This window comes from Sander lucioperca, chromosome 7 (assembly GCF_008315115.2).
Source record: "Sander lucioperca isolate FBNREF2018 chromosome 7, SLUC_FBN_1.2, whole genome shotgun sequence".
Classification (NCBI taxonomy): domain Eukaryota; kingdom Metazoa; phylum Chordata; class Actinopteri; order Perciformes; family Percidae; genus Sander; species Sander lucioperca.
The window spans coordinates 40,917,688-40,943,779 of record NC_050179.1 but is presented as its reverse complement, the minus strand read 5'-3'; the positions used below and the strand labels follow the sequence as shown (position 1 = coordinate 40,943,779).

Genomic DNA, 26,092 nt, shown 5'->3' with positions numbered 1-26,092 from the left:
CCCTTGCACACACACATACACGCACACAGAGAGGGTCCGATTATGGCATCTCATGTCAAGTGTTTCATTGATGCTAACGTGACACTTGTAACATGAATGTGAGCTGAAACGGCTCCAGAACAGAGTAGTATACAACAACTAAATACAAGGGGACATTAATTCACACCACATGATTGAAGGATATAGGGTGAGAAAGTCGTTTGGAAATATGCATCAATTCATTTTTTCAAACTAAAGGTACCAGTGTTTTTTTCGTTGCACTTTGCCATTATTGGGGCAGCCTTGGATCTCTGAGCACACTTTTCTTCTTACAGGTACTAGTGCTCATGCATTTTACTTTTAAAAAGAAAGCTGATGATTCACTCAGCCTTTATTTAAGAGTATCAAACAGAAACAGCACACTGGAAACTTTCTTATGAAAGGAAGTGATTTTTAAGTGAGTACACCGGGAATCAAGCACCTATAAAAGTCAAGGTTTTCCACTCATGGAACATGACGAGAGTTGTGCGTAGGCGTTCACATAAAAAAAGATTGAAGCCACTAGAAATAAAATACAGTCACATTCTCCATCAGTGTCTCTCAGAACTTTTTTTTATTTCCCATGCATAGTTTGGACAAGAGTGTAATGGAACTGAAATTAAATGAAAAATATGGAAATAAAAGTTTTGACATCCATTGTGATTTTCTCCATTATGGACATGAGAGGAATCATTGAGAAAACATGTTAACAACTAGAAAAAAAGGTTTTATGTCAGGGTTAAAATCTTTCAGAAAGACCTTCAAGGTGACGGACTTTGGACGGGGAAAAGTTCTGTATAACATAAATAGATTACAAAAAAATCCCTAAAACTAAAACATTCAGCACATTTTTATACAACACAGTGCAGTTAAAGTAAGTTCAAAGGATGATTTTCCAGCACTCGCTTACTCAATTTGTGACTAGTTGACATGACTCTGACTTTCTTCTGCTTTTTCTTTCTCCTTTTGAACTGAGAGATAGACCGGCACTATTGTAAACACTTAGAAGAAAGATGTGTCTGGTACAGTGCTGCTCCAAACCACAACAGAGCATAAAAATCAATCAGGAATTTTGAATTACGTGACAAATGGGGTGAATAATCAATGAATGAGGAGCTCACATTGCCACAGTCACCATAACACTTTCATACGCTGATGTGTTATGTTTACAGCTTGTCCCCCCACAAAACCTTTAGCAGGTATGACAATATTTATCACAACCACTGCTGAGAGTGAAGACTTTCATTAGGTGTGTGTGTTACATTTTGACTGACATTAGCATTTTTGCAAAAATGTCTAATAGCTGGTTTAGGTGTTGCCCTGCTAACCAAAGAAATCAGTATGGGTGGACTGGCCTCAGAACTTGCAATGAAACTGCGATGACCTAATACTAATTCCCAACTCTGTAGTTTTAGCATATCATAAAGGTCCAAAGGCTGTTTTAGAGGCTCTTGTACATTGACAAAAGTAAAATCGAGAGGGAAATTTCTTAGAATTTGGGGGAGGAAATCGACTACATTTGTAACGAATTGAGCATCTGAATGCAATATTGGCTATTGACAGCTTTAATTAAAATTAAGTCTGGGCCCTAAAAAACTTAAGATGATCCCTACTGTACATTGCTAAGTTTGCATCAATATTAATAATAATTAATTGAAAAAAGAAAGAAAAAAAGAAAGCATTTCACAGTTCTAACTAACACTGTATTGCAACTGCAACAGCAGCATGGGAACATAGCGTAAACTGTCTGTGTATGTGTGCATGAGTGAGAGAGCAATAAAGTAAGAGTGGAAAGGGTCTCTCTCTTACACACACCATGGGCCACAATAAGTGGTTATTACATACGTGCTTACTCTATCTACTCTGTGAGGTGTTGTACTAAGATGCAACTATTCCCTGCTATGCCTTCATTGCCGGACAGAAACACAATAATTTAAAAGAAAAATAACATCTTTTAAGATGTGTATTGGACACAGAAGCATTTTTTGTATTTTGTGTATCCCTTAGTATATGTATGAAATGGCAGTGTGCAACAAATAATGTAAAGCGGAGTGTCCGTGATGGTGGTGATGGATATTTTGCATGGTATAGAGGCTGGTAACACAAGATTTGGATTTTGTAACCCTAAAATGTGGAGGCTACAATGTTCTCACCAAAGTATAAACACAACAGTATCAGAAGCGCTCCCTTTAACGTTCTCATGTGAAAAGCTGTAAGTGAGGAAGCTGTTCTAAAATAATTGTGTTGCTCATCAGCAAGGTACAAGAGGGGATCAAAATAAACAGCACTGGTTTTCAGACCTCACCATCAATTAAAGACTACATAAACAGAAAACCAAATTGTGACAAAATGTATCACAAAATGCAAATGTAATAAAGTTCAGTGTGATCCCAGTGATTACTGTGAGAAGATATTATATATCTACACTTAGAAAATACACTTCAACACACCCAGTTCCTTCCAACAGTATGAAAAATATACAAATAAAAAAGTACTCTCAGACACCAGGTAGGTAGTTTTCTGTTGACATGAAATCAGTGAGGACTAAAAGATAAATATTTCACATTTATTTCTCCCTTGCATTTTAAAGAGAAAATAAAAATTTGTGTGTATGAAATAAAAGAAGAAAAAAAAACGGTCCATTTTGAAATATTATCCTTCAGTAATTAGTAACATTGTGATACCACATATTTGTTTTTCAGCTAAAATGCTTTAGCTTCTCTAGTAAGCAAAAAAGAGCCAGTGTTGAAACCAAAAGCATTATAGAATTCTTTTTTTCAGACATCATACACTATGCACAGATAATAAAAACATTAACAATGATCAAGTCTTTTCCACACAAGAGACATTATTCCTCTGTTTAGATCTGGAACATTAAGAGCTCAGGAGAAGACTGGAGATTCATCATAATCAGCATCATCATCCTGTATTATCAGCAGTCAGAAATGCCTCCAACAGTCAGAATCTAGGTACTGACAGTTTAACAATGAGACAGAAAAGAGGTTATTGAAATAAATGTTTTTAACGCCCTCATAATGCAACATACTGTGAGGCCTGGGAGTGGTAGATGTTGAATTGGGGACTGGGGTACGAAGACAGAGAGTGATCTAGGGGACAAGGGCACACCAATGTGTGCAGGTAGCATCCGTCTCAGCTCTTAGTGTACTACAAACTTTGACCCATCAGAGGAGAAATATCAGTTAATGTATGTTAGTAACACCACCTGCAAATTCTGCTCTGGAGCAGTTGGGCATCAGGCCCTGCCAGGTGAGTAACAGTCATTCATTGTCATTCATGGTCATGCCAGCTGAGCGCTATTTTGGCGAAGGAAAGCCTACACTCAGAAAGATAAAGAAAGGGGAAGATGAAGAAGCGAAATGCTCAGCTCACTTGACATGTTCGGCACTGTGGGAGGAGCAGTAATATTTCTTATGAGCTATGAACGTGGAGAGGCTGCTGAACTTGATGTTGCAGAGCCGACAGAAGCGGGAGTTACCGTTCAGAACAGGGGAGATTACTGTGGTTTTAGGGCTGGGGATGGGGGCAGGCTGGGGTGTGGAGGCTATGGTTGTGACAGCCTTGTCTGGAAGATGGGATGAACCCACCGTCTCCTTCAGGACCTCAGGCACAGGTGATAAAGTCAGAGAGGGAGCCCTTGGGGGAGACACCGGCAGAGGTGAACAGGCCGAAGGTGATCCAACCCCACCGGAAGGGCTGCCGTTGAGCGGTGGGGAGACAGGAGAAGTTGTACCGCTCCTTGCCTGCCCGTTGATGCGGTCTCTGTGAACACGAGAGACCAGTCTGGGCTGGCTGGTCGGGGTGGTGGAGGTGGTTGCAGCAGGTCCATCCCTGGGACTAAGGCTGGGGCTGCGACTGACTGCAATGCCTGGCTGGGGTGGCTGAATGGTTACAACCAGACCGTGGGTAGTTTTGAAGTGCTCCATCAGGTCACAGGTGATGAGCCTGTTTGGGCAGTATGGGCAGACCACCTGAGAGGAACCACCGCCTACGCCTTTGGCTCCAGTTCCTGGGGTGGCTGCAAGTGTGGGGGTCGTATTGGGACAAGATGTGGCATCGGAGGCTGGTAAGGCAGAGGGGTGAGGACTGGATGATGTGCCTTGAGCCTGAGCAACCCACTCAGCGGGTAGAGCTTTAGCCTCTATAGGGTGCAAAAGTTCCGGACGCTCCTGCTGAGGCTTGCTTTTGGGAGAGGTGGAGGCCGATCTCTTGAGCCTGTGAAGCTGCTCCAAGGTGTGGGGCTGGAGGGTGGTGGCAGGGCAATAGTAGGTTTTATGAGCCAGGTAGTTCTCAATGCTGTTGAAGCTGATACTGCAGGCGGTGCACTTGTGGTAGTCAGTAAGAGGCAGGGCAGGGAGAATACTGCTACTGCTACTGCTGTGCCTTGAAACCTCTCTCAGACGGGGCCTCTTGCTGAGGTCAATCGGGCCATCTCCTTCAGAGCTGGAGCTGCCTGCCCCGCTGGGAGAAACTTCTTGCTTCACTGCCAAGCCCAGAACAGAAGGGGATGGCGCAGACGCAGCAGCAGTGGCTGCAGCGGCAGCAGCAGCAGCGGCATTGGCTAAGGCTTCAGTTCTGGCCATGTGAATCTCGTACATCTTCTTCCTCTTGCGTGTGCGGATGGGCTGGGGAAGGAAGGCTGCTGTGGTGGTTGCCTTGGCCATATGTACGGCTCGGTGGTTGGATGGGTCATGGCGTGACGCGCAGTAGAAGCGTTTGTGAACAGTGTAGTTTTCATGACGACTGAAGCGAATGTTGCAGGCCACGCAGAAGGTTCTATTGGGATCGTCTTCTTGGTCCTCTGCAGAACCACTAGCAGGACTTTGGCTGCCTTCACTTGCTCTTCCTCCTCCACCTCCTCCTCCCACACTTCCACCTCCACCTTCCCCTTCAGAAGAGGATGATATTCCCTCTCTCACCACCGGGTTTTCTGTCTTCACCTCCACCATCCTCCTGGATTCTGTTACTCCACTTCTTGCAAGGGGTTCAGAGTCAGTAGGAGAAGCAGAGGCTGCTCTACTTGCTGCTCCACCCTGAGGAGATGCGGACGAGCCATGTGCCCCACTGGAAGGCATCGTGGCTGGGGCTGCATCCCTTGTCGATCCAGGGCCTGAAGCTGAGGTTGCACCTTCTCCATGGTGCCTACTGGAGCAGTACAGCCTCTTATGTGCATAGAAGTTGTTAATGTTGTTGAAGGTGATGTCACACTCAAAGCAGGTGGCTCCTTTATGAGGGGGAGTGGCTGCGGCTGTAGGTGCAGTCGGTCCAGATGGGAAGAAGGCCGCTGGGTTGTTCTGAGGAACTGCCTGGCCCTGTTTCAGACGGCTGTGGACCATCTCTGACATTTTAGCCAGTATCTCCGAGGCTTGAGGCAAAATGGCTGCCTCAGGATTAAACATGTACTGAGGCAAGAACATTGCTCCTCCAGGAAGAACTGACCCTGTACCTCCCAAATGTGCAGGGCTAGAACCAGGGGTGGGACTAGTTGGTTCTGCCTTCACGGTTGCGGTGGCTGGACTCTTCGGAGAGGTTAATGTCTGGCAGGAGGATGTGGCAATTTGCTCCTCCTTTGTCTTCCTTTTTGCTTCTTGATCTCCCTCCTCTCCACCAAGTTCCTCTTCCTCCCCATCCTCCTTAAACTCCATTTGCTCCTCTTCTGTCTCTGAATCTGAATGAGGCTCTTCTTTGATCTTTAGGTCAGTGTTTGGAGCATCAGGAGGACTGCAGTCTCGAGGCGTGGCAGAGCCGCCGTTTGCGCCAGGGCTGGATGAGTCTGGCAAAGGGACACAGGCTAGGGGCTCCCTTTCCTGGGGAGACAGCTGGAGCTGGGGGTGGTCAACTGATGATGGCGTACTTTGGCGAGGGGTGGGACTCCTTTCGGCTGGGACCCTAACCTCTAGGTGAGTTCGCACATGCTGCTGAAGCTGGGCAGGGGAGTCAGAGTTGTGACCACACACTTGACACTTCAGCACCACACCTGAGTCTCCTGGACTGAGACCTGAAGAAGAGAGTCAAAATTAGTGAACTATAACAGTAGCTTACATTTGAATGGTTTGAAAATGGCAAAATTCAAGTTTGGTCAAGATTTACGTTGATCCACAAAACTGATAATCTTGAAAATCAGCTATCATAATGATGATATGTGTTACCAGTGGAAAGGGGCAGCTTTGGAAGTCCTGGCCCAGGGGAGTAGACCTCACTGTGAGATCCAGGCTGGCAAACCATGTGGCTGGTGACCAGATGGCTGTAGAGGATGTCCCTTGTGGTGGAGACAAAGCCACAGCCATGACACACCCCGTTCAGTGTGTCCGTGTGGACCTTAAGGTGGCGCTCACAGTTTGCTTTTGTGGTAAAGGCTGATAGACAGATGAGACAGACAAATGGACGCTCACCTGTGGAAGGACCGAGAGAGACAATAAGTTAGAGGGACAATCAATGAGCTCATCTACCGCACAGTCAAATGAACTGGTTGATTAAGGCACACTAGTCAAGTAACAAGGTAGATCTCAATGTTCTGATCCTTTATCTGTTTGGCATACATATACAGAAAGTCTTGCTCTCACCACTGTGGGTGCGCATGTGGATCTCTAGTGAGCTGGCACTGGGGCAGCTCTTGTTGCACTGTGGAAAGGGGCAGATGCGTTCATTGGGATAAGACTCCTTGGGTTTGTCTTGTGGCGGGGACGAGGCTGTGGCTGGCTGCTTCTGACGGCTAGCGCAGTAGTACATAAGGTGGGCCTGCAGGTTCCTCTCACTGCGGTACCATATTCCACAGTCCTTGCATGGGAAAATGTCCTCTGATAGACAGCAGAACATACATTTAGAGTTAGTTGACTGAACAGAAACACAAATTCGTATGGTTTGAGCAACTTGATGAAAAGCACCACTGATCAAATAGAGACCTGAATATTAACACACACACACACACACACACACACACACACACACACACACACACACACACTCCATTGCTATGAGTATCCAAGGCAACAGGAAACTAATTATCATATCTTATCATCTAGGTTATTTTTAATAACATTACAATTATTTGCTGCAGTGTTACTAGATCTAGGAATGTGTTATGATCTAGGAGGCCACGTCATGTGTGTGTTTAGGCATCAGCCACAGACATCAGTATAGCACATGGCCCAAGGGAAACTTTATTGAGTGGCTCTGACAGGAGAGTTAAAGAACTGCAGTGCCATCTTGTGGCCAAAGACAGCATTGCAACTGACACGATAAATAACAGTATATCATATCGTTGTAGCTTATATTGCAGTGATCAGAATAACCATGCTTGAATAAAAGATGTAAAGGCTGACAAGACAAAAAATGTGTAGTATAAACGATTAGAATGGGATACTGTTTTTGATGTAATACTTCCATATCCCATATGTCTTGTACATTTTAAATACATAGTCCTAAGGAATTATCTTCTTCTTTGTATTTATACTATATTACTTGTGTTTCTAGTATCTTCTCATACCACAAAATACCAATCCATCTGTTATAACTTAGTTGTAACTTAGTCAGCCAAATTAAAACTTTTTTTTTCCATGTCTGTGTGTAATGTGTGTCTGTATGTCTTTTTATTTCTCTATCCTCTATTATATAAACAAAAAAGAAGCTATACTGCTAGCAAATAAATAATACATATTTTCATGCCTTAAATACAACACTCACTATTGACAACGGCCGTAGCCAAGATGGCGGCCATGCCAGCTTGCTGTGGGAGGAGCTGGATTTCTGAGCGCAGCGCCGGCGGGTACAGTGACTCCTCCTTTACCCCAGCTTGTTTCTGGGTGACGAGGCTGAGTGGAGGAGAGAGATGGGGGGAGGAGGAGGATCCTGGAGGAGGCAACAGGGAAGCCAGGAGCCTTTCACCAGCCCCAAGTTCTCTGGTCACCTTACAGAACAACTCCTCACCTGAAAACACACAAGCTTGGGTCACATTTGGAAACTGACAAGGCACATCCCTAGTTTGGTAAGATATGGTAACAGTTGACTTTTTATTTTCATATGACCAATACAAATAGGATTAAAGGTGTATGGCAGAAGGAATTATCATTATTGTTGAGAAGACATGGGAGGATATTTGGAGTTACGCTAAAAAGATTTCCATCTGTACTCGGACAAAAGCAATCCAGTTAAAAATAATAGTACATAGGGTGCATATATCTCCTAATCGCAGGAATTCTTTCAACCCATCACTTTCTCCTCCGTGTCTTAAATGTAAAACAGAAATAGGTACCCTAACTCATTGCTTATGGTCTTGTCATAAATTACAGAAATATTGGTCTGACATATTAGATGAATTATAAATAATATTTGGTAAAGATTTAGAAATGGATCCATTAGTTCTGATTTTGGGCCTTCCAAGTAGACGTATACCTACTACAAGTGGCAAAAGGTTATATAACATTCTTACTTTTGCTGCAAGAAAAAGTATATTGTTACAGTGGATTAATGATAAGGGCCCTTCTGTTAAGGGTTGGTTAGGGTTATATTGGAATTGATTCCTCTGGAATATTTAACAAATATCATACATCACAAAGCGGAGCAGTTTTACAAAGTCTGGCAGTCCTATTTGAACTATTTAGGACCCGACAATTCTTTGATTATTATGCAAGGAATCTCCTGAACCTAGGCTCTTGTGACCTGTGATGCAACTTCCTGTAATGTGGACTGTTTCCTGTGGCCTCCAATATATCTCTGTTGACATGAGCTGCATTTTGTTTTTGTTTTGTTTTTGCTTGTTAGTATTGTCTATATCTTTGTTTGGTGTCATTATTATTGTTCTTGTGAAAAAAAAGAAAAAGAAAAAACAACACATATATTGTAAAAAAAACAAACTCAATTGATTCTTTTTTGGGGTGGTGGTTGCAGAGAGATTGGAGACATTTTGAACTGTAGTAGCAGGAAACGCAAATATGGAACTAATATTGACAATGACTTCATTACATTCTAGTGTCCCAGTGAGTCCACGTAAGTAAAGCCCTGGAACTGACGCACCTAAATAGAATGAAGCTATCATTGGGGATTAATTACCCCTGTGCTTTTCTTGCCAGAATGTCTGCCCTGAAAAAGGACTATTGAAAAGATGGTAACTGATTAGTAATGAGGGTAGTACTAGCAGGACAACTGGTAACATTTTACTTTAACCCCCATATTTTGCATTTATAATCAGTATATAAACATTTAATAAATGTCTATAACCTACTACAATGTAGTTGTAAGCAGATATAAGGACATTTAGGTGTTCATTAATGTAAAAGTAAATTTCTGTCAACTTCTAATATGAAGACATGTTATGTAATTACAACTGTGTTTTAATATATTATCATTCATAATCACCAGCCTCCACTTCTGGGTGCCCATAGGAGGAGTTATAGTTGTTTATAAATACATTAATAAAGACTTATTTCTGCATACAAATATATTGTAGTGTGCTATAAACCATCTAATTAAATGTATATATATACTGCGTATAAATGGTACGTATGGGGAGCTAAAGTAAACTGTTAACAGAACACTAAATAAGGAACACTTTCACTTTCAAGGCAGTCAGCACACATTATGAAGGGTTCACAAGAATATACTAGGGGCAGTAAAATTAATCCTTGCATCGATGCATCGCAATGCGGACCTCGGCGATTCCGCATCGATGCAGTGACAGACCATAATGGATTATTGCCTACTGATGTTACTTGTTGATTTTCCAGTCGCTGCTTTTTCTGTTTTTTTTTTGTTTCTGTCTGTTGTTTGTTACATTCAGGAAGGGTCTTCTTTAAGAGCAGATTCAATAATAAGGGGAGTATATATATGTGACTGCTTGAATTTGTTGATGAAAACCATGTGTAGCAATATATAATAATATTGAGGAGGTAACGCATCGTGATGCATCGTGATATCGAATTGATTTGAATCGTTGACAGGATAATCAAATTGAATCGTGAGACCAGTGAAGATTCACACCCCTAGAATACACTGTACATCACAAAGAGCCAAATACAGGTGGACAGGATGCTTGAGGTGTTCTCCGTTGTCACATAGAAAAACTCACCTTGGCTGTAGATGGTACAGTTGGCAGCTGAGACGTCAGAGGTCAGAGGGAGCAGACCAATCCAACAGTCTAGATCTTCACATACCAGAGTCAACCTAGAGCTCTGCACACAAACACAGAAAGCAGATAAGGAATTAACATAACCTTGTCATTGTATACATCTTTGAGTTTTGGACTGTTGGTCTGACAAAAACTAGTTAAAGATGCCACCTTGAACTCTGGGAAACTGTGATGGTATTTTTTCACTATTGCTTGATATTAACTAAAATCCACCCATGCCTAAATTTAAAAACAAATGAGCTATTAACAAATGATATTGTGCCTTGCATTGTATCTGAATTTTGAAACATTCTCTCTGAAAATGACCACAGTGGCATAAAGACAAGAGTCTAACCTGATGATACTTGATTTTCCTCTCACGCCTCCCTTAACATCATTTCAAAAGGAAACAAGTCAAATGAAATAAGAGAGAGACTCTTAAAGTACATGCTATTGTCACTTTTAAGTGTCCATTCTCTTCCTTAACTGGGCTTCTGTATAGTATGCAGAACATGAGATAATCACAAAAATCCTAGCATTAATTGCTGTCAATTGGGAATACAGAGTCACATGGTACTGTCCAGTGTGTGGCCAGTGGTGAACACCCGTTTATTAAAAAAAACGCCAGCGGGCAGAGGATGATTACAACCCAAGAAGGAAATGAGGAAATGAGGGGAGCACAGGCTGAACAAAGCTGCATAGAAAATAAAAGGAGAACAGAGAAAAGGAATAAAAGAGGAAGAGAGACCCCGGTAGAGAGTGAGAGAAGAAAAGGAAGAGAAAGATCTGATGAGGCCGACAGCCTGCTATTCAGACGGCTGCCATAATTAGATCCACAGTGAATACACTGGACAAAGAGTGGAGGGTCAACATCCAGTTTCTGTATGTGTGGAGGTATGAGAGAGAGAGAGAGAGAGAGAGAGAGAGACAGGGAGGGAGGGAGGGAGAACATGTAAAACACACAGACACACAGATATACACACACCTGTGTGTCCTGAGTACAATATTGTCTTTGTTCATATGAGGCGCGCGCGCGCACGCACACACACACACACACACACACACACACACACACACTTTTTTCAGTACCACACTATGCCACAATCACCCCATATGATTTTACTGCAAAACTGGGTAAAAACTAGTGAGTAAAAGTGATTTTTAACAGCTTTTAACAAATAACTATTAAAGTGGTACATGCACAAGTACTGTACTGTATGTTTGTGTTTCTGGTGTTCCAACGTCTAACTGCCGAGATAAAGGTGAATAAGGAAGCGCTTCTCTATTCATGTATGGCATGGCTGCTATTCTGTTGTCTTTTCATTCCTATCTTATATAAAATATAACTAATTCAACAATTAAAAAGGGAATAAAACACTTAAAATGTATGATGTCCATGCAATGGCTGAATCTCTTTTCTATCAAACCCAGTGTGTGAGGGGCAGCACTGTGTTGTGATGCAGTACTGCTCACTCTCCGCCAGGAGGCAGCATTCCCATAGCACTGGACTTGAGAGTGCTTACACCACACTCACTGAGCAGTTAAGTCTATAAGGGTCAAAGTTGACATGATGGTGTACACTGCTTGTTAAGGGTTTCTTCTGTCACACTCCATAGTTAGCTTTAATATCAATACTATTAAATACATTACATATTCAAGAAATGCCATGACCAATGGGAGCCTTTTTACAATCTTTTAGAGCAAATCAGTACTTTGTCATCAAATTCAAATCCTGTGTTACTTCTTCTATTGTAGCAATTTAACAATGATTTCTACTCCTTTGTGTTGTGTCAATATTGTTATATTTAATGATGGGCTGATCAGTGTGAAAATGAACCCCCAAGTGAGTGACAAAGGGATCTATCACTGGCTTTCTGGGAGGAAAACTAAGCAGTGGACAGTATGATATGGTGGAAAGCCAGTGAGAGCACAGAACAGGAAGTGTGTTTGATACAAACTGGCACATTTCATGCATTAGGCCAAAAAAGGATTGCCCAGACTGATGAGTATTCTCATTGCACATGTATCTGACCTAAATTCTTTCCATTTGTAATAAACTGCCAAAAACCTGGTTCCTCTCCCAGTCAATTCTTACTTAAATGCCCTTCATTAGAGTACTACAATGCAATCATAGTGTACATACAATCCTCTTTAATCATTTTATTAATAGAGAATGTTTTGAAATATGAATCTGTATCTGCATTAGATACAGGTGCAGAAGTGTAAGTATGTGCAGTGGCTTGTGATTGCAGTAGTTCATTAAAACATACAGTGCCGGTTTAGATTTCTGAACGTATATGATTGTATCAGTTATTCAGGGCAGCCATTGGTTTTCCATTCACTTCTGTATGATATGAAAATATATTAGTAGGCTCTGCATTATACATTTTTTAATTATGAATTGAATGGCACCCAATGGCAGCGTACAATGGCAGAAAAATACATACAATCTAAGCACACAAGCGTGGTTTGAAAAAAAAAAAAGATTACCTGTGATTTGTAATAAATGGGATGAAACAGTGGTTACCAATGTGGCGTGGTGGGAAGTAACTACATTTACTCAAGTACTGTACTTAAGTATACTTATCAGGTACTGATAAGTATTTTTATTTTTTGCTACTTCATACTTCTACTCCACTACACTTTGGAAGCAAATATTGTACTTTTTTTCTTCACTACATTTATTTGACAGCAATAGTTACTAGTTACTTTGCAGATTCTTATTATTAATACAAAATATAACTCAACTGGGCGCCTGGGTAGCTCATCTGGTTGAGCGGGCGCCCATATGCAGAGACTCAGTCCTCGACATAGCGGCTCAGGGTTCGAGTCTGACCTGGGGCCATTTGCTGCATATCTTCCCCCTCTCTCTCCCCCCTTTCCTGTCTACAGCTGTCCTGTCTATTAAAGGCTAAAATGCCCCGGAAAAAACTAAAAAAACTCAACTAATACATTATAATACAGTATATTAGTATTGATTAAGTTACCCAGCAGTGTATAAAGCAGTTACAATTAGCTCCACCTTTACCAGCTGCAGCATTAAAGTGATGAACACATTAATGCATCACTAATTATAATCCAATGATATCATTTACATACATGTAATTATGAAAAGGACCATTCTGCATAGTGAGTCCTTTTGGTACTGTAAGTATATGTTGATACCAATACTTAGTACTTAGGACTTTTAATTGTAACAGAGTATTACACTGTAGTATTGCTAATTTTAGTAAAAGATCTGAGTACTTATTCCACCACTGCCGATATGGGCTTTGGGACCCCCCTCCCAAAAAAACAATTACTGCCACACACAAATGTATTAATTTTATTCTGTCTTTTCTTAAATGTTCAAAAAGAGATTGAACATTGGACTGTTTTACCTCTTCAGGACTTTTAAATAGGGAACATCGCTCGAAAGGTATGACGAGCTCACATTTCATCTTCACAAGTTCACAACTGTTGCGATTCACATTTCATGGCTATAAAAGGGTCAAAGCCAAAACGGTTAGGAAAGAGTGGGCTAAAACATGCAAAACCATTGGTATGGTCCTCAAACAGTCAAACTTCATTCATTAAAATAAGATAAAAAAGATAAAAAGTCTTTTAGATATTCTACCATATTCTAACATAATTGAGGCCAAAAACTTCATATTGTGTAGATAAATGAAAAAAAAGACTGCACTGATCCATATGTTAAATTCCTAATCAGCGCCCTCCGCTCCATAAGGTGTCCGTTTACCTGCGGTGAAAACCTTTACTTCTTTAGTGTATGTATGATCAAACGGATCATACTACACAGCCAGAGGTAAATCTTGAAATACCTGCAGAAGATGGATGGTGTCTGTAGGACAGCTTGGGAAGACAGTGAGAAGAGAGAAGGCAAGGACAGAAGGAAGGAAGCCTCTCAGTCTGTTGTACGTTGAAGATTGAGGCAGAGCGTATTGGATTTCATGGGGAACTAGCGCTGATGTGGAGATACTGCTTCTTTTGTTTTAATTTGTAACCCAATGCTGGAGCCGTCTGAGCTGTAAGTACTGCTAATTTGTTTCAGACTAATTCATCACGGCCACGGCTTTGGAATTCGCCATGATAGGGCAATGGGGAGAGCTCAGTAGCGCACAAGTGGAAAACACACACACACACACACACACACACACACACACACACACACACACACCAAGAGAAAATATGAAACACTTACACACAGACATGTTCTTCAAAAAATATTATGTAATTACTCACTGTGAGTGTGATACTCTCTTATATTTCCTTATTTGATAATTAATAACACTTATTAAAAGTCAATGTTGTCCACTCCCTTACGCAGTTTCCTCCCTGACCACAGCTACATCAACGTGATTTTATTATGGTACAGTCACTAGGACAAAAGAAACATAATACACAGTATATTGGGGAAAGTTATTGATCCGTAGTTATGTAACATCATTGATGATTTTTTCATATCTGATATCTGACCGGAGAAATCCTTTCAGTGGCACGTGGCAGCTAAATGTTTTATAAAGGTACTTCTATCCTGAAAATAACTAATTTCTAGGGGAAATGTTCATAACTCTAGCATTTAACTTAAACTATTTTAAGATCTAATTTCATTCCAGAAATCTTTCTAATCCCATATAGGCTCTCGCATATTCAAGCACTGTCAAGTAGAAAGAGACACTCCAGCCAAGTGTAGTTCAGGATCAGATGTGAAGACAGGAAGCCTGAAGGACTGCAGGAAAACAGTCTTATTTCGGGGGCCCGTCTGTGGACTCATTGGGATTCAGGAAACACTGCAGGAGCTGCAGTAGAATGCAAATATAATACAACATATACATGCTGGGTAAAATCACTTGGAAGTTTATTGGGCATTCAAACAGCATGTCCTCAATATGGCTACATATGGATTTAAAGGAGATACTAATCATTTGTTTGCTGCTGGTTAAACTTTGAGAAAGCAAAAGTTGAGGTGTTCAATCATGGAACTAAATTGCAACATAACCACCAATTACAGTAAATAGATTATCTCTAATGTAACCCTGCAACAAGAAAAAACATGCTACTATACACAATGTAAAGCCATGAATACACACACAACACAGCTTCAAATGAGATAATGAGAATCAGAGAGAGGCACGGGGCCAAATCCCACTTTGTGTGTGTGGGTGTAATTAACCTGGCCAGTAAAGGATGCAGATGCCAAAGATGTGGGTGTGAGTTAAGGAGAGCGGAGAGGCCACTGGATGGTATCAAAACCTTTTTCACTTCTCTTGGTCTGACTCAAACAGCCAACAGTCACTTGAGGAACGTGTCTGGACCCACCAAGAGTCAACCTGGGCTACGCCAAAAGGTTTTTGGACTGTGTATTCAGTGTATTATGTCAAGGTAAGAACTCAACAAACTCAAGCACATTGTTTAATGCACGAGTTGTGGTGTCCACTGCAGGGACTGGCCACACCCCCATCAATAATAATAAAAAAGATTCTTTTTCCTTTGACAGCAGCTAAAAAACACCTGCTGTGTTCTCACTGACTGGACAACGGTTCATCCCACAGACAGCAGTGCAGTACAAATGTAGCCTCTACAGTACCTAACAGTAAAGCTGGGTACAGTATTGAACCTTCATACTTGTTTGGTACTGAACTAAATGTGTCCTTAGCGCAGAGTATCAAAGTTATATAAAAGTTGACATAGAATGTCTAGTCAGATTTTAGGGTTGCCTTATAATCTGATCAGATATGTCTAGCTTTAGAATGCAGTACATTTAGTCATTTAGAGGAATGGATGGTTTTGGTAAAAGGAAAAAAAGTGGCTAATTTTTGTATTCCCCGAACTTAGGCATCAGAAAGGTTGTTTTGGTATTAGTATAGAAAGTCAGGTATCGTATTGCAACAGTATTGAAAATGTTCACACGAGACATGGAAATGTATTCATAGTGTGTGTGTTTCCTCTTTCTGAGAAGAAGATGAACGCTCCTGGGAGACTACAGGTGTCAGGACTGTATATAGTAAGTAGCGACAGTTTGGAGAGGATGAAAAGAAAAAAGGGAAAAAGAAAAGAAAGGAGGACCAGGATGATTGACCAGAAATTCTCCGCAATGAAAAAAACCCAACATTATCAAAAAATAGATTTATAGATCCACATAGATGCAAGACCTTAAGATACCTTGTCACCCTCTTTCCCTCTTGTCTGACCCTAACTAACTGCTCAGTCCTTCATCTATCAGTGGGATGTCAGGCCTCCCCGGCAGAACTACATCTTGGTTGAGAGCGCTGCCTTAAGCCTCATCAGCCGGAGGAGAGTCTTTGAGCTGCAGTCTAAGCCCCTCGCCCGGACCCCGGTCCCCTCATGAATATTAACCAGCCCCGAGCCTGGCTTTAATCTGCCTGATCCCCGCACTGCTGCTGCCGAGACGATAGTGAATCTAATTATTTGGTCTGATATTAACCCCCCGCTCCCACACCCCCACCCCCCACCACACATCCACCATTCCCAGCCCCAATGCCCTGTCCTCACTATAGCTGCTGTAACATTAACATTTGTGTGTTAGTGCAAACTGACACCAACTGAACTCCAGAGCCACCTTCTTTTGTCAAAGTGAGTTCACATAAAACATGCATACACCATTCTCACACACACACACACACACACACACACACACACACACACACACCTCTCCACCAACCCCCCTCCACTTCCAGTGCAGCCTGCGACACCCTCTCCTTATCAGGCCCAAAAACGCCCTCCTCAACACCGATAAAACTTGAATGCAAATGATGCCAGGCTGATTTCATTTCTTCATTTTCTTCCTCCATTCCCCTGTTCAGTATCAGAATGGCACCTCTCTCTCTCTCTCTCTCTCTCTCTCTCTCTCTCTCGGAAGCCAATCAGGGGTAAGGGATGATGATGATGACAAGGATTATGGCGGCGATGGGGACGGGAAGCGGAGAACTTTCCCTGAACTAACCCCAACGTCTCACCCCATCTCACATCGCCTCATGCTATACATGCACTTCAATTAAAGGGGAGGAAATAGAGAAACCCCTGCCCCCCCTCTCAGCACCACCACCACCACCACCCTACCCTGCAGATGAGCAGATTAAGCTTTCTCTGTACAGCTGTCAACGGCCACAGTTTTACTGCTACCACTGGGGAATAAGTATGTTTGTATATGCAAATCATTACTGGCACATCTAGCACATCTATGTCTCAGTGGTGTATGCTGTTTCACATTGTCTAATATGGTTTGCACTGCTTTGTAACAGTCTCAACAGGACAGTGTCATGATCATTAAATGAAAAACATAGTCAATAGTCCATGTTAGTGTATGCTTACATATATGGCTGCAGGAGGACGGTTGGACTGAAAACATGATTGGTCTATAGAATTTAACAATACTACACTGTTTATGGGAAGCTTTTAAAATGAAAGGGGAATAATCCCCCCCCCCAAAAAAAACTCATAACAGTGATATTAAAACAGTCAGTGCCTTATGCTTTAAAAGCATTTAACAGACACATGTTCTTTTTCTTTGGTGCCATTGTTGGACTGGGAATCGGCTACACATGACCAATCCACAATACATACAGTTTCTTTGTCTATTGTAGCTACTGTTCAATTCCATTCCCTTCACCAGTCATGTTGAGCTGCCTTTTTTAAACTTTTTTTTTGACATCACTGACCTTATGTTATGTTATAATATATACAAATGATTGGAATGAGTTCCACATATACAGATTTAGATTTTTGGAAAAACAGAGCACTCGTACTGGATCAGTAATCTGCATCAGCAGATACCCAGAGTTTAGGTATATTAAGAGTTTTGATCCTGAGACCAAAACTATACTTTTCTCCATACCTTAAATAAACAGTTTATCCAAAAAATATTAAGATTAATCAATAATAGAAAATCCCTCCTTACCACTGGTGCGGCCTAATTACAACTGTCAGGGCCAATATAGGAATACCTGTAGCAGCTAATAGGGTTTGACACATCCATGTCACGCACTGTCAAACCCTTCCAAGAGGCGTCCTCTCCTAGAAAATTGCAGTAAGTAATAGTTGTCCAGCCAGTGAATAACAAAATCAAGGCCTGCAGATTTTACAGTTCATGAACATTCCAAAAGGTGCATTTTGACTCCTGCAGCAAGCGTTTCAAATGTTTTGTGCTGCTCTAGCTGGGAATTTAATAAGCCACCCTGTTACTCTCCTGACCTTTTCAACCATCGTTCATTCATTCACTCCTCTCACAAAATCATTCAATAATCATCCAATTCAACCTCTTCCTCCCTTCTCCTCTTTCACTGTCTCTCCTGCACCGCCTCCTTCCTTTTATACACCTTTCTTTCTTTCTTTCTTTCTTTCTTTCTTAATCTCTGATTCTCTTCCTCTCCCCAACTCTCATTCCTGCCCTTCTGTCTGCCTGCCCCTCCTTCTCCCATCCTATCTTTCCCTCTTTTCTCTCTCTGTCTCTCTTTCTATCTTTCGACTACAGGAAATGGTTTCTTTCCCGATCCAGGGGGTTGGGGGGCTGTACTCACTGTCCCAAACAAAGAGGTCACTGTGTGAATCCTCCAAAAATACAAAGAAGAAAAGGAAGGCAGATAAAAATCAGAAACCTACTCTCATCCGCCTCTCTCATATAAACACACACACACACACACACACACACACACACACACACACACACACACACACACACACACACACACACTTTACCTCTGTTGCACTCACGCAAATCATTTCTCTTAACATTCAACAAAACACAAGATACTTTTTTTTACACTGTATATTCCTCTCATGAGGTACAAATATCATCAATACAGTACATGACTATGGCTCAGCAGCAGAGTGAAAGCTTATTCCCTTGTGCTCATATCAGCGTACAACTCCGAGAAGCAGGGGGAAAAAGGAGAAAAAAATAGAGGGAGCCAGGTTTGATGAGCTGCATGCAAATGACATGTAAAAATATAAAACTGAGATACTTAAAACGGGGGCCGAGATAAGAGATTTGAAAATGAGGCACTCTTGGAAAGCAGGCTCCTGAACTGCCGGAGATGAGGCTCAGAGATAGAGAGAATAGAGGTTTTCCCTCTCCTCTTCTCCTCTCTTACACCTCCTCCTCCTCCTCTGTCCTTCCTCCTCCACCCTGCAGAAGCCAGTGCAGATGACAGGGAGATGCAGATACCAGCCAGTCATTGCCACTGAGTGATGAACACTTCCTCCCTCTGTCTCGTTTAACCCTCCTCTTCCACGCTTGCCTCACCTCTCTTCTAGTTCTCTTTTTCTGTCATATTTCCTTTTGTCTCGCATGTTTTGTTTTAGTTGATGGCCCTTTCCCACCTTTCTCTTTGGGTCTCTTTTGTTCCTCTTCCTCCCTGGCCTGGCTGGCTGCATTTCTGTCTATCAGTATTTTATCTTATTTGGCGGTTATTTCTCCCCTCTCTGCAATCATCCCTTCTCTCTCCCTTTCCCAGGGTGATAGGCTCTTCTGTCAGGGCCAGGTTGACAGACTGAGAGACAGACAGCTACTGTCATGATGTGGGCAAGTCATACGACAGGTAGCCTATGTGGCACACATTGATTCAATCACCACAGATAAAAGCTGGCTCTCCTTAAGGCCATGATGCACAGGGTCAACATTTTGAAGCGATACATCCATCACTCAAGGTGTAATGTGGGTTTCGCCCAGAAAATGCTGATGGAAGAGACTGAGTCCACGTTTAAAGTCCCATTGAGAGTGCAGTTACAGCATCTTTAGCTATGGGAGTAAAACCTGCTCTGGTTTTTTGGCATTTCTTTAAACCAATCCCAATCGTCTTGGGTGGTGCTAAGCACCGGACGGAGCCACGGTGCCTCTGCTAAATAGTCTCAGGAAGGAACTTCTTTTGGTGGAACATGTGTACGTTCAAAAGTAGTTTTAGTCGTGCAACAGAAAACTCAGATTGGACAGATAGTCTAGCTAGCTGTCTGGATTTACCCTGCAGAGATCTGAGGAGCAGTTAACCATAGTCCTCACAAATCCACCAGACAGAGGAAGGTACCCAACATCCAGCTGAGAAAAATGAAATTCCGGCGGCAATGGAGCAATCCCGGAAAAGGAATGTCAAGGATATAGACTATAGTTTATGTAACGTGATGTATTTTCACATAACAGAATATGTGAGAATGATAATTTCAAGAGGGAATACTTAAAATCTTCCAGGGGTTTATTTGATATAATTCATTGGTAAACATAGAGTCCCTGGACAACCACTGCTTTAAAGCAGCATGCCACACTATACAGTTGTAGAGGACTGTTCACATCCCAGCCAGAGATCAGTATTCACTTCATGGTGTCTTTTTAGACTAAATAGTTACTATTTTGGGTCACTCACTCTTGCATTCACTCAATCTGGCAACAGTGACTGCTGAAGGACTACCAAGCTTATGAGTACAACCGTAAGCAATGGGCTCTCACAGCAGCCATTTTAATTTATCATAGTAGGAAAAGGACAGCTCTTACCAATATCATTATCAATGGCTCTGTTCTATTCAATTCTGTCCCAGTGAGCCAAGACAGTGTGACATTGAGCCAGTGTGCACAATACCAGGACCCTGAAACTAAAGCAACTAAATGAAATTCAGAATAATCATATTTGTTACACCTGTGCTTTTCCTACTGTGACAAATCAAAATTTCTTTAGTGAAAAAAGGCCTATCATATGGGCTTTTCCTTTTTTTTTTTTTTTAAAAACCCTAATAATAGGTAAAACAGTCTTGAATACTTCCATGATATTATAAGTCAGCAGAGGTTAGAGAATGTGTGCATATTGACATGGCTTCTGATGTTATCAGTACGTTACAACTGACATTATTGGAGGGGCTCTTTTTTTCAAAACTTCTGTTAAAGGGGTGATAGAATGCAAAACCGATTTTACCTTGTCATAGTTGAATAACGACAGTTCGGTGGGTAAATAGGACATACATAGAAGATCAAAATCCCATTGATACCCCTTTACTATGCAAATCTCACATTTTGAAACTGCCGCTGAAAACGGGCAAATCTGAACAAAGCTAAAAGTTGATGTAAGCATCTCAACTCCTAGTCTTTGTCACGCCCCAACATTTGCATAGACTACACCACTGACCTGAGGTCAGCTTAGTCTTCTGAATCTAGCTAGGTCATGCAGATCTCCAGAGGGCCGCTATTTAATTACTAAATTCACTTCTGAGACTTTTTTTATGCGAGAAATCAACTATGTAGAGGTCAAATATGGGCCGTTTTACGAAAATTGATGGCTAATTGCAAATTTTGTCCGACTCTGTGTCGCAGTTCAGAAGGAGCTCAGCAGGCTACGTGACAGCGGCTGGTGCTGCCTCGCCGCCCGGCGTGTTCTACTTCATAGACTCCGGCTCGCTGTGAGCTAGCTGGATCTCCGTCACAAAGGGAAGTCCGCGGCGCTCCATACCCGCGCAAAGTCACCGTTTCTGGGTTACTGGACTACAAAATGCCGAGGCCCTGATGGAGCTCCAGGGCCTGCAGCTAGCCGCGATCTTTACCCATAGGATTGAAGGGACAGTAGCAGCTAACGAAATCCCTAATGTTCACAAAAATGCATTAAATTGAAATCGGACACTATTGTTAGCTTTATAAGACCTTGGGTGATGTTCTTAGATGTTATATAAGTGGCGTGACAAAATTCAAACTGTAAATTAGGGTTGGGCGGTAATACGGTATACCACGGGGTCTAAAAATAGCAACGGTATCAGTTTCAATACCGTCATTAGAAAAAATGCAATGCACTTATATAGGAGACAAGGATTAAATATTAAATTGTGGTGACCCACCACTAAGATTGAAAGACACATTCACCAAGGTACTGTAGCTTTAAGGGAGAGGTGTTATGATATACAAGTTCCGGGGCGAAATTATGTCAAACAACGACGGTGGTGAAAATGCTGTTGCTGCGGCGGCGCCGGCCGCTGCTAGCGGCGCGGCTAATGTCGGTGCTATCCACGCGGCCACCATCAAGTTACCGGACTTTTGGCAGCACAACCCACGGCCGTGGTTTCAGCACATCGAGGCCCAGTTCCAGCTGAGAGGAATAACACAGGACGTTACAAAGTATTTCCACGTGGTATCGGCCTGAGATGCCTCAACAACAGCCAGGGCTATGGCGCTGTTAGAGGCACCTCCGGCTAACGGCAAGTATGACGCACTCAAAACATTCCTGTTGGAACTCTTTGAACTGTCGGAGCTGGAGAAAGCAGACCTGCTGTCCCTGAACGACCTTGGCGACAGCAAGCCGTCCGAGCTAATGGAGAGGATGCTGGCTGTGCTGGGCGCGGTAGATCCCTCATTCCTCTTCGCCCACATTTTCCTGCGGCAGTTTCCAGCACCCGTGCGCACCGCAGTGGCCTGCTCCCCCCTCTCTTCCTCCAGAGACTATCGGGCGCTGGCTGTGGAGGCAGACAGGATTTTCCTCGCCAACCGGCAGCAGTTTGTCCATGCGCTGCTGCCCCTCCAGCACACGTCTGCCCCGCTTGCACTCCACAAAATATAATTCATGTAATTATGTGTGGTTGTCATCACGTGACAGTGTGGAGGAGAAAGTCGTTTTTTGTAAGTTGTTATGTTATTATTGTTTCAGAATTAATGTTTGGTATTCAGTTTCTGAACGGTGCACAGGCCAACAGTTTGGTGACGCCGTCTAAGCCTTATGTCATCATTTTTAATTAGTCACGGTAATACCGTATACCGCGGTAAAATAGGGAGGAGGTTTGATGGTATACAAATTTGGATACCGCCCAACCTTACTGTAAATATACTCTAATTATGCCGAAAGTGAAGCTAACTAGCCGCGATATGTACACATAGGATTGAAGGGACAGCAGCAGCTAACGAAATCCCTAATGTTCACAAAAATGCATTAAATTGAAATCGGACACCATTGTTAGCTTTATAAGACCTTGGGGTAGATGTTATATAAGTGGCGTGATGAAATTCAAACTGTAAATATACTCTAATTATACCGAAAGTGAAGCTAGCCGCGATATGTACACATAGGATTGAAGGGACAGCAGCAGCTAACGAAATCCCTAATGTTCACAAAAATGCATTAAATTGAAATCGGACACCATTGTTAGCTTTATAAGACCTTGGGGTATTTGTTATGTAAGTGCTGCGACGAAATTCAAACTGTAAATATACTCTAGTTATGCCGGCAGCTGGCAGCCAGCCAGCTCCGCGGAGCCCCGAGCCCCGGTAGTCCAGTAACCAAGAAACGGTGACTTTCACTGGGTATGGAGGTTGCCGCTTTCTCGTCAGACTGTGTGGAGCTCCTAAAGTCCGACACGTCTTACCAAATTTGCAATTAGCCATACATTTTCGTAAAACGGCCCATATTTGAGCTTTATATAGTTGATTTCTTGCATAAAAAAGTCTCAGAAGTGAATTTAATAACGAAATAGCAGACAAACAATGTATAACTTTGCAGTGTCTGAAATATGAGACCTGCTGTCTCATTTCCAATGTATGTGTATGTGGTTCGCTCAAACCAATCAGCGCGCAGCTCATCGAAATATTCATGAGCATACCATATTTGGAAGAAAAGCTCTTGTTACAAATAGGGCCATATTCACAGGGTAGTTAAGGACCCATAAAATAGCATTCGAGCAATTTTCAGCCCAACCAATGTTACATACCCTATTAGGAGACCTTAAGGAACAGTGTGAAATACCCTATATAATCATTCTATCACCCCTTTAAGTGTTCTATGAAAGAAATATACAACAGCAGGAAAGATAGTCTGAAAGTGTGTGCCATCATCTCCATATCTGAACCATTATCAAGTCTTGCCAGTCCCTATGATGGCCAGCTTTTTTTAGCCTGCGTTCAGACGGTTACGATTATATTGGGTTATGCACATGCAAAAACCTCAGTTTAAAATGTCTCCATTTAAACATGTCAGAAGTGCAAGAAAATCCAAAAGGGCGGTGCTGTTTGGCGGCCAATGAGACACCTGCTACCCCTTGGCTCTGCCATTGTCACCTCCGCCCACGCATCCCTCACCTGTGTTACTAAAACAGAAGGTGGAGGACGAAAAAGAAATAAATTAAAATACAAGCATGCAATTTTAGCAATGTCAACAAAGCTTTTATAAAATGAAATTCAAACACACACTTCGGACCCTTAATATTGCTCTGCTAGCTACTACAACCCGTGAGCCAACAAAGATATGTGTGTTTTAATATGATGGGAGTGGTTAAGTTGCCCCAAATCACCTATGACTTTATCATGCCACTTCGATATATAAATACTCAAAAACATAGGGACAGTGTATAAGGTGTAGAAAACAATTCTTTAAAGATAGAAACTCCTCTTCTTGTTCCTTTTTAAGAAGCTTCCTTACGTATTGCTTTCTTCTGGGGGGCATCACAGAAGGTGTCTCAACACTCGCCGTAATCATCGATTTGTCATCTTCTGAAGGAGCACCATTTTAATTAACATTCTAATTTGATGGGCGGAGGAAAGAGAGAAACAGAGAGGCAGAGAAACACTGTTGATGAGTCCAGATAAAAAAAGATCAAAATCAGGATGTAAACAAACCGGCTCAGAGTCAACGCAAAAAAAAGAAAAGAAAAAGAAAACAGCTCCAGAGAGAATAAGAAAGAGACGGCGATCACCTTCACTTGTCCTTCCAGGGGGGTGAGAGAAGGAGGAAGTGGAGAGGAGAGTAGAGGAGGTAGAGGGGAGGAGAGATAGGGAGTGAGAAGAGACTACCCAAAAAGTGTTTGAAAAGCCGTGGGTGGCGCGCCTTATCGCCCCAGTTCTCCTGGAGAGATTATTGGGGGATTAGTGCGAACGCTTGTTTCTAAAACATGATGAAAAGACGTTCGGCGCGTGATAACGCTTTGAACTCCCCTACTCTGCTACTTCTAGGATCGTGCCTTCAGGCTGCCTTTCCGCAAAAGACAGGATTGGGGTGGGGTGAGCTGCTGGGTGCTGCTGAAGGAGGGATAACAATAGAGACAATGCTGTAAGTGGAGTTCCTCCTGTGGTACACTGTGTGTGGAGACTTCACTTGGGACATCTGTCCTTTGGAAAGATGTAACAGATGCAACAAACTCAAGGTGTGGCTACACTTTAGCATCATTGCTCTTTTTGCTTTCACTTCGTCTGAGCTGAAATTTCACAACAATCCTGCAACTTCGGTCCAATCCCATGCACTTGTACTATCAGTTAATTAAAGCAGGATCCAATCAGAAGGAGAGGAGATATAATATCAGATTTGTTATGTGCGATCAGAATAGCAGTTGGTGTTCTCACTCCTGGGTTGCCATGGGAGGCTCGCCGAGGAGGACCTGGTTGTTCACTCAACCAAACACAGTGAGGAATCAGCAGCCAGCTGATCAGTTGATCAGTAAACATTATTATACCCTGTTCTAAAGTCCAACAGCCATATCAGCCAGAATATATTTAAATAGATAAATGGTTTTACGCCTCTTTCTCAAGAGATGCAAATGGCAGGATTTCCATATGACACAGACCAGTTAACACGCCACTAATCTAATGAAGGAGATCTGTTGGAGGGAGAGCGAGGACTGGATCTCATTTGCCTCTCTTTGCTCCACACACACACACACACACACACACACACACACACACACACACACACACACACACACACACACGCCAAGACAACATCAAAGACATATCATTTTACATTGGTTTGGATAAAAAATAAAGTCATTGCATTTAATATGCCTCTTTGTGTACATGTGTGTGTTACATGAGTGTGTACTGTAGGTAGGTGTGTTGCTGGGTAGGCCTCGTATTAAACTGATAGCTTATCGGTCCGGGCCAAATAAAAATCAAATTTGCTGAGAGAGAAGTTGAGAGAGAGACGACGATGCTGGAAGGGGCAGGACTGCATAGTGGACCATGCCAATCTCACCCAGAGATGGGGGACAAAG

General features: G+C 42.4%; 1 protein-coding gene across 2 annotated transcripts in view; it reads right to left on the bottom strand.

The window, feature by feature from the left end:
- Positions 1 to 569: 569 nt before the first annotated feature.
- zfpm1 (zinc finger protein, FOG family member 1) overlaps positions 570 to 26,092 on the bottom strand; it is a 122,025-nt gene continuing 96,502 nt past the window's right edge. For both annotated transcript variants that reach the window (XM_031285344.2, XM_031285345.2), the window contains 5 exons: positions 10,100 to 10,202; positions 7,720 to 7,962; positions 6,600 to 6,833; positions 6,186 to 6,428; positions 570 to 6,034 (listed from right to left, as the gene is read on the bottom strand). In XM_031285344.2, coding sequence (XP_031141204.1) covers positions 3,405 to 6,034; positions 6,186 to 6,428; positions 6,600 to 6,833; positions 7,720 to 7,962; positions 10,100 to 10,202 — 3,453 coding nt within the window. In that variant the 3' untranslated portion in view covers positions 570 to 3,404. The remainder of the gene's footprint in view (positions 6,035 to 6,185; positions 6,429 to 6,599; positions 6,834 to 7,719; positions 7,963 to 10,099; positions 10,203 to 26,092) is intronic.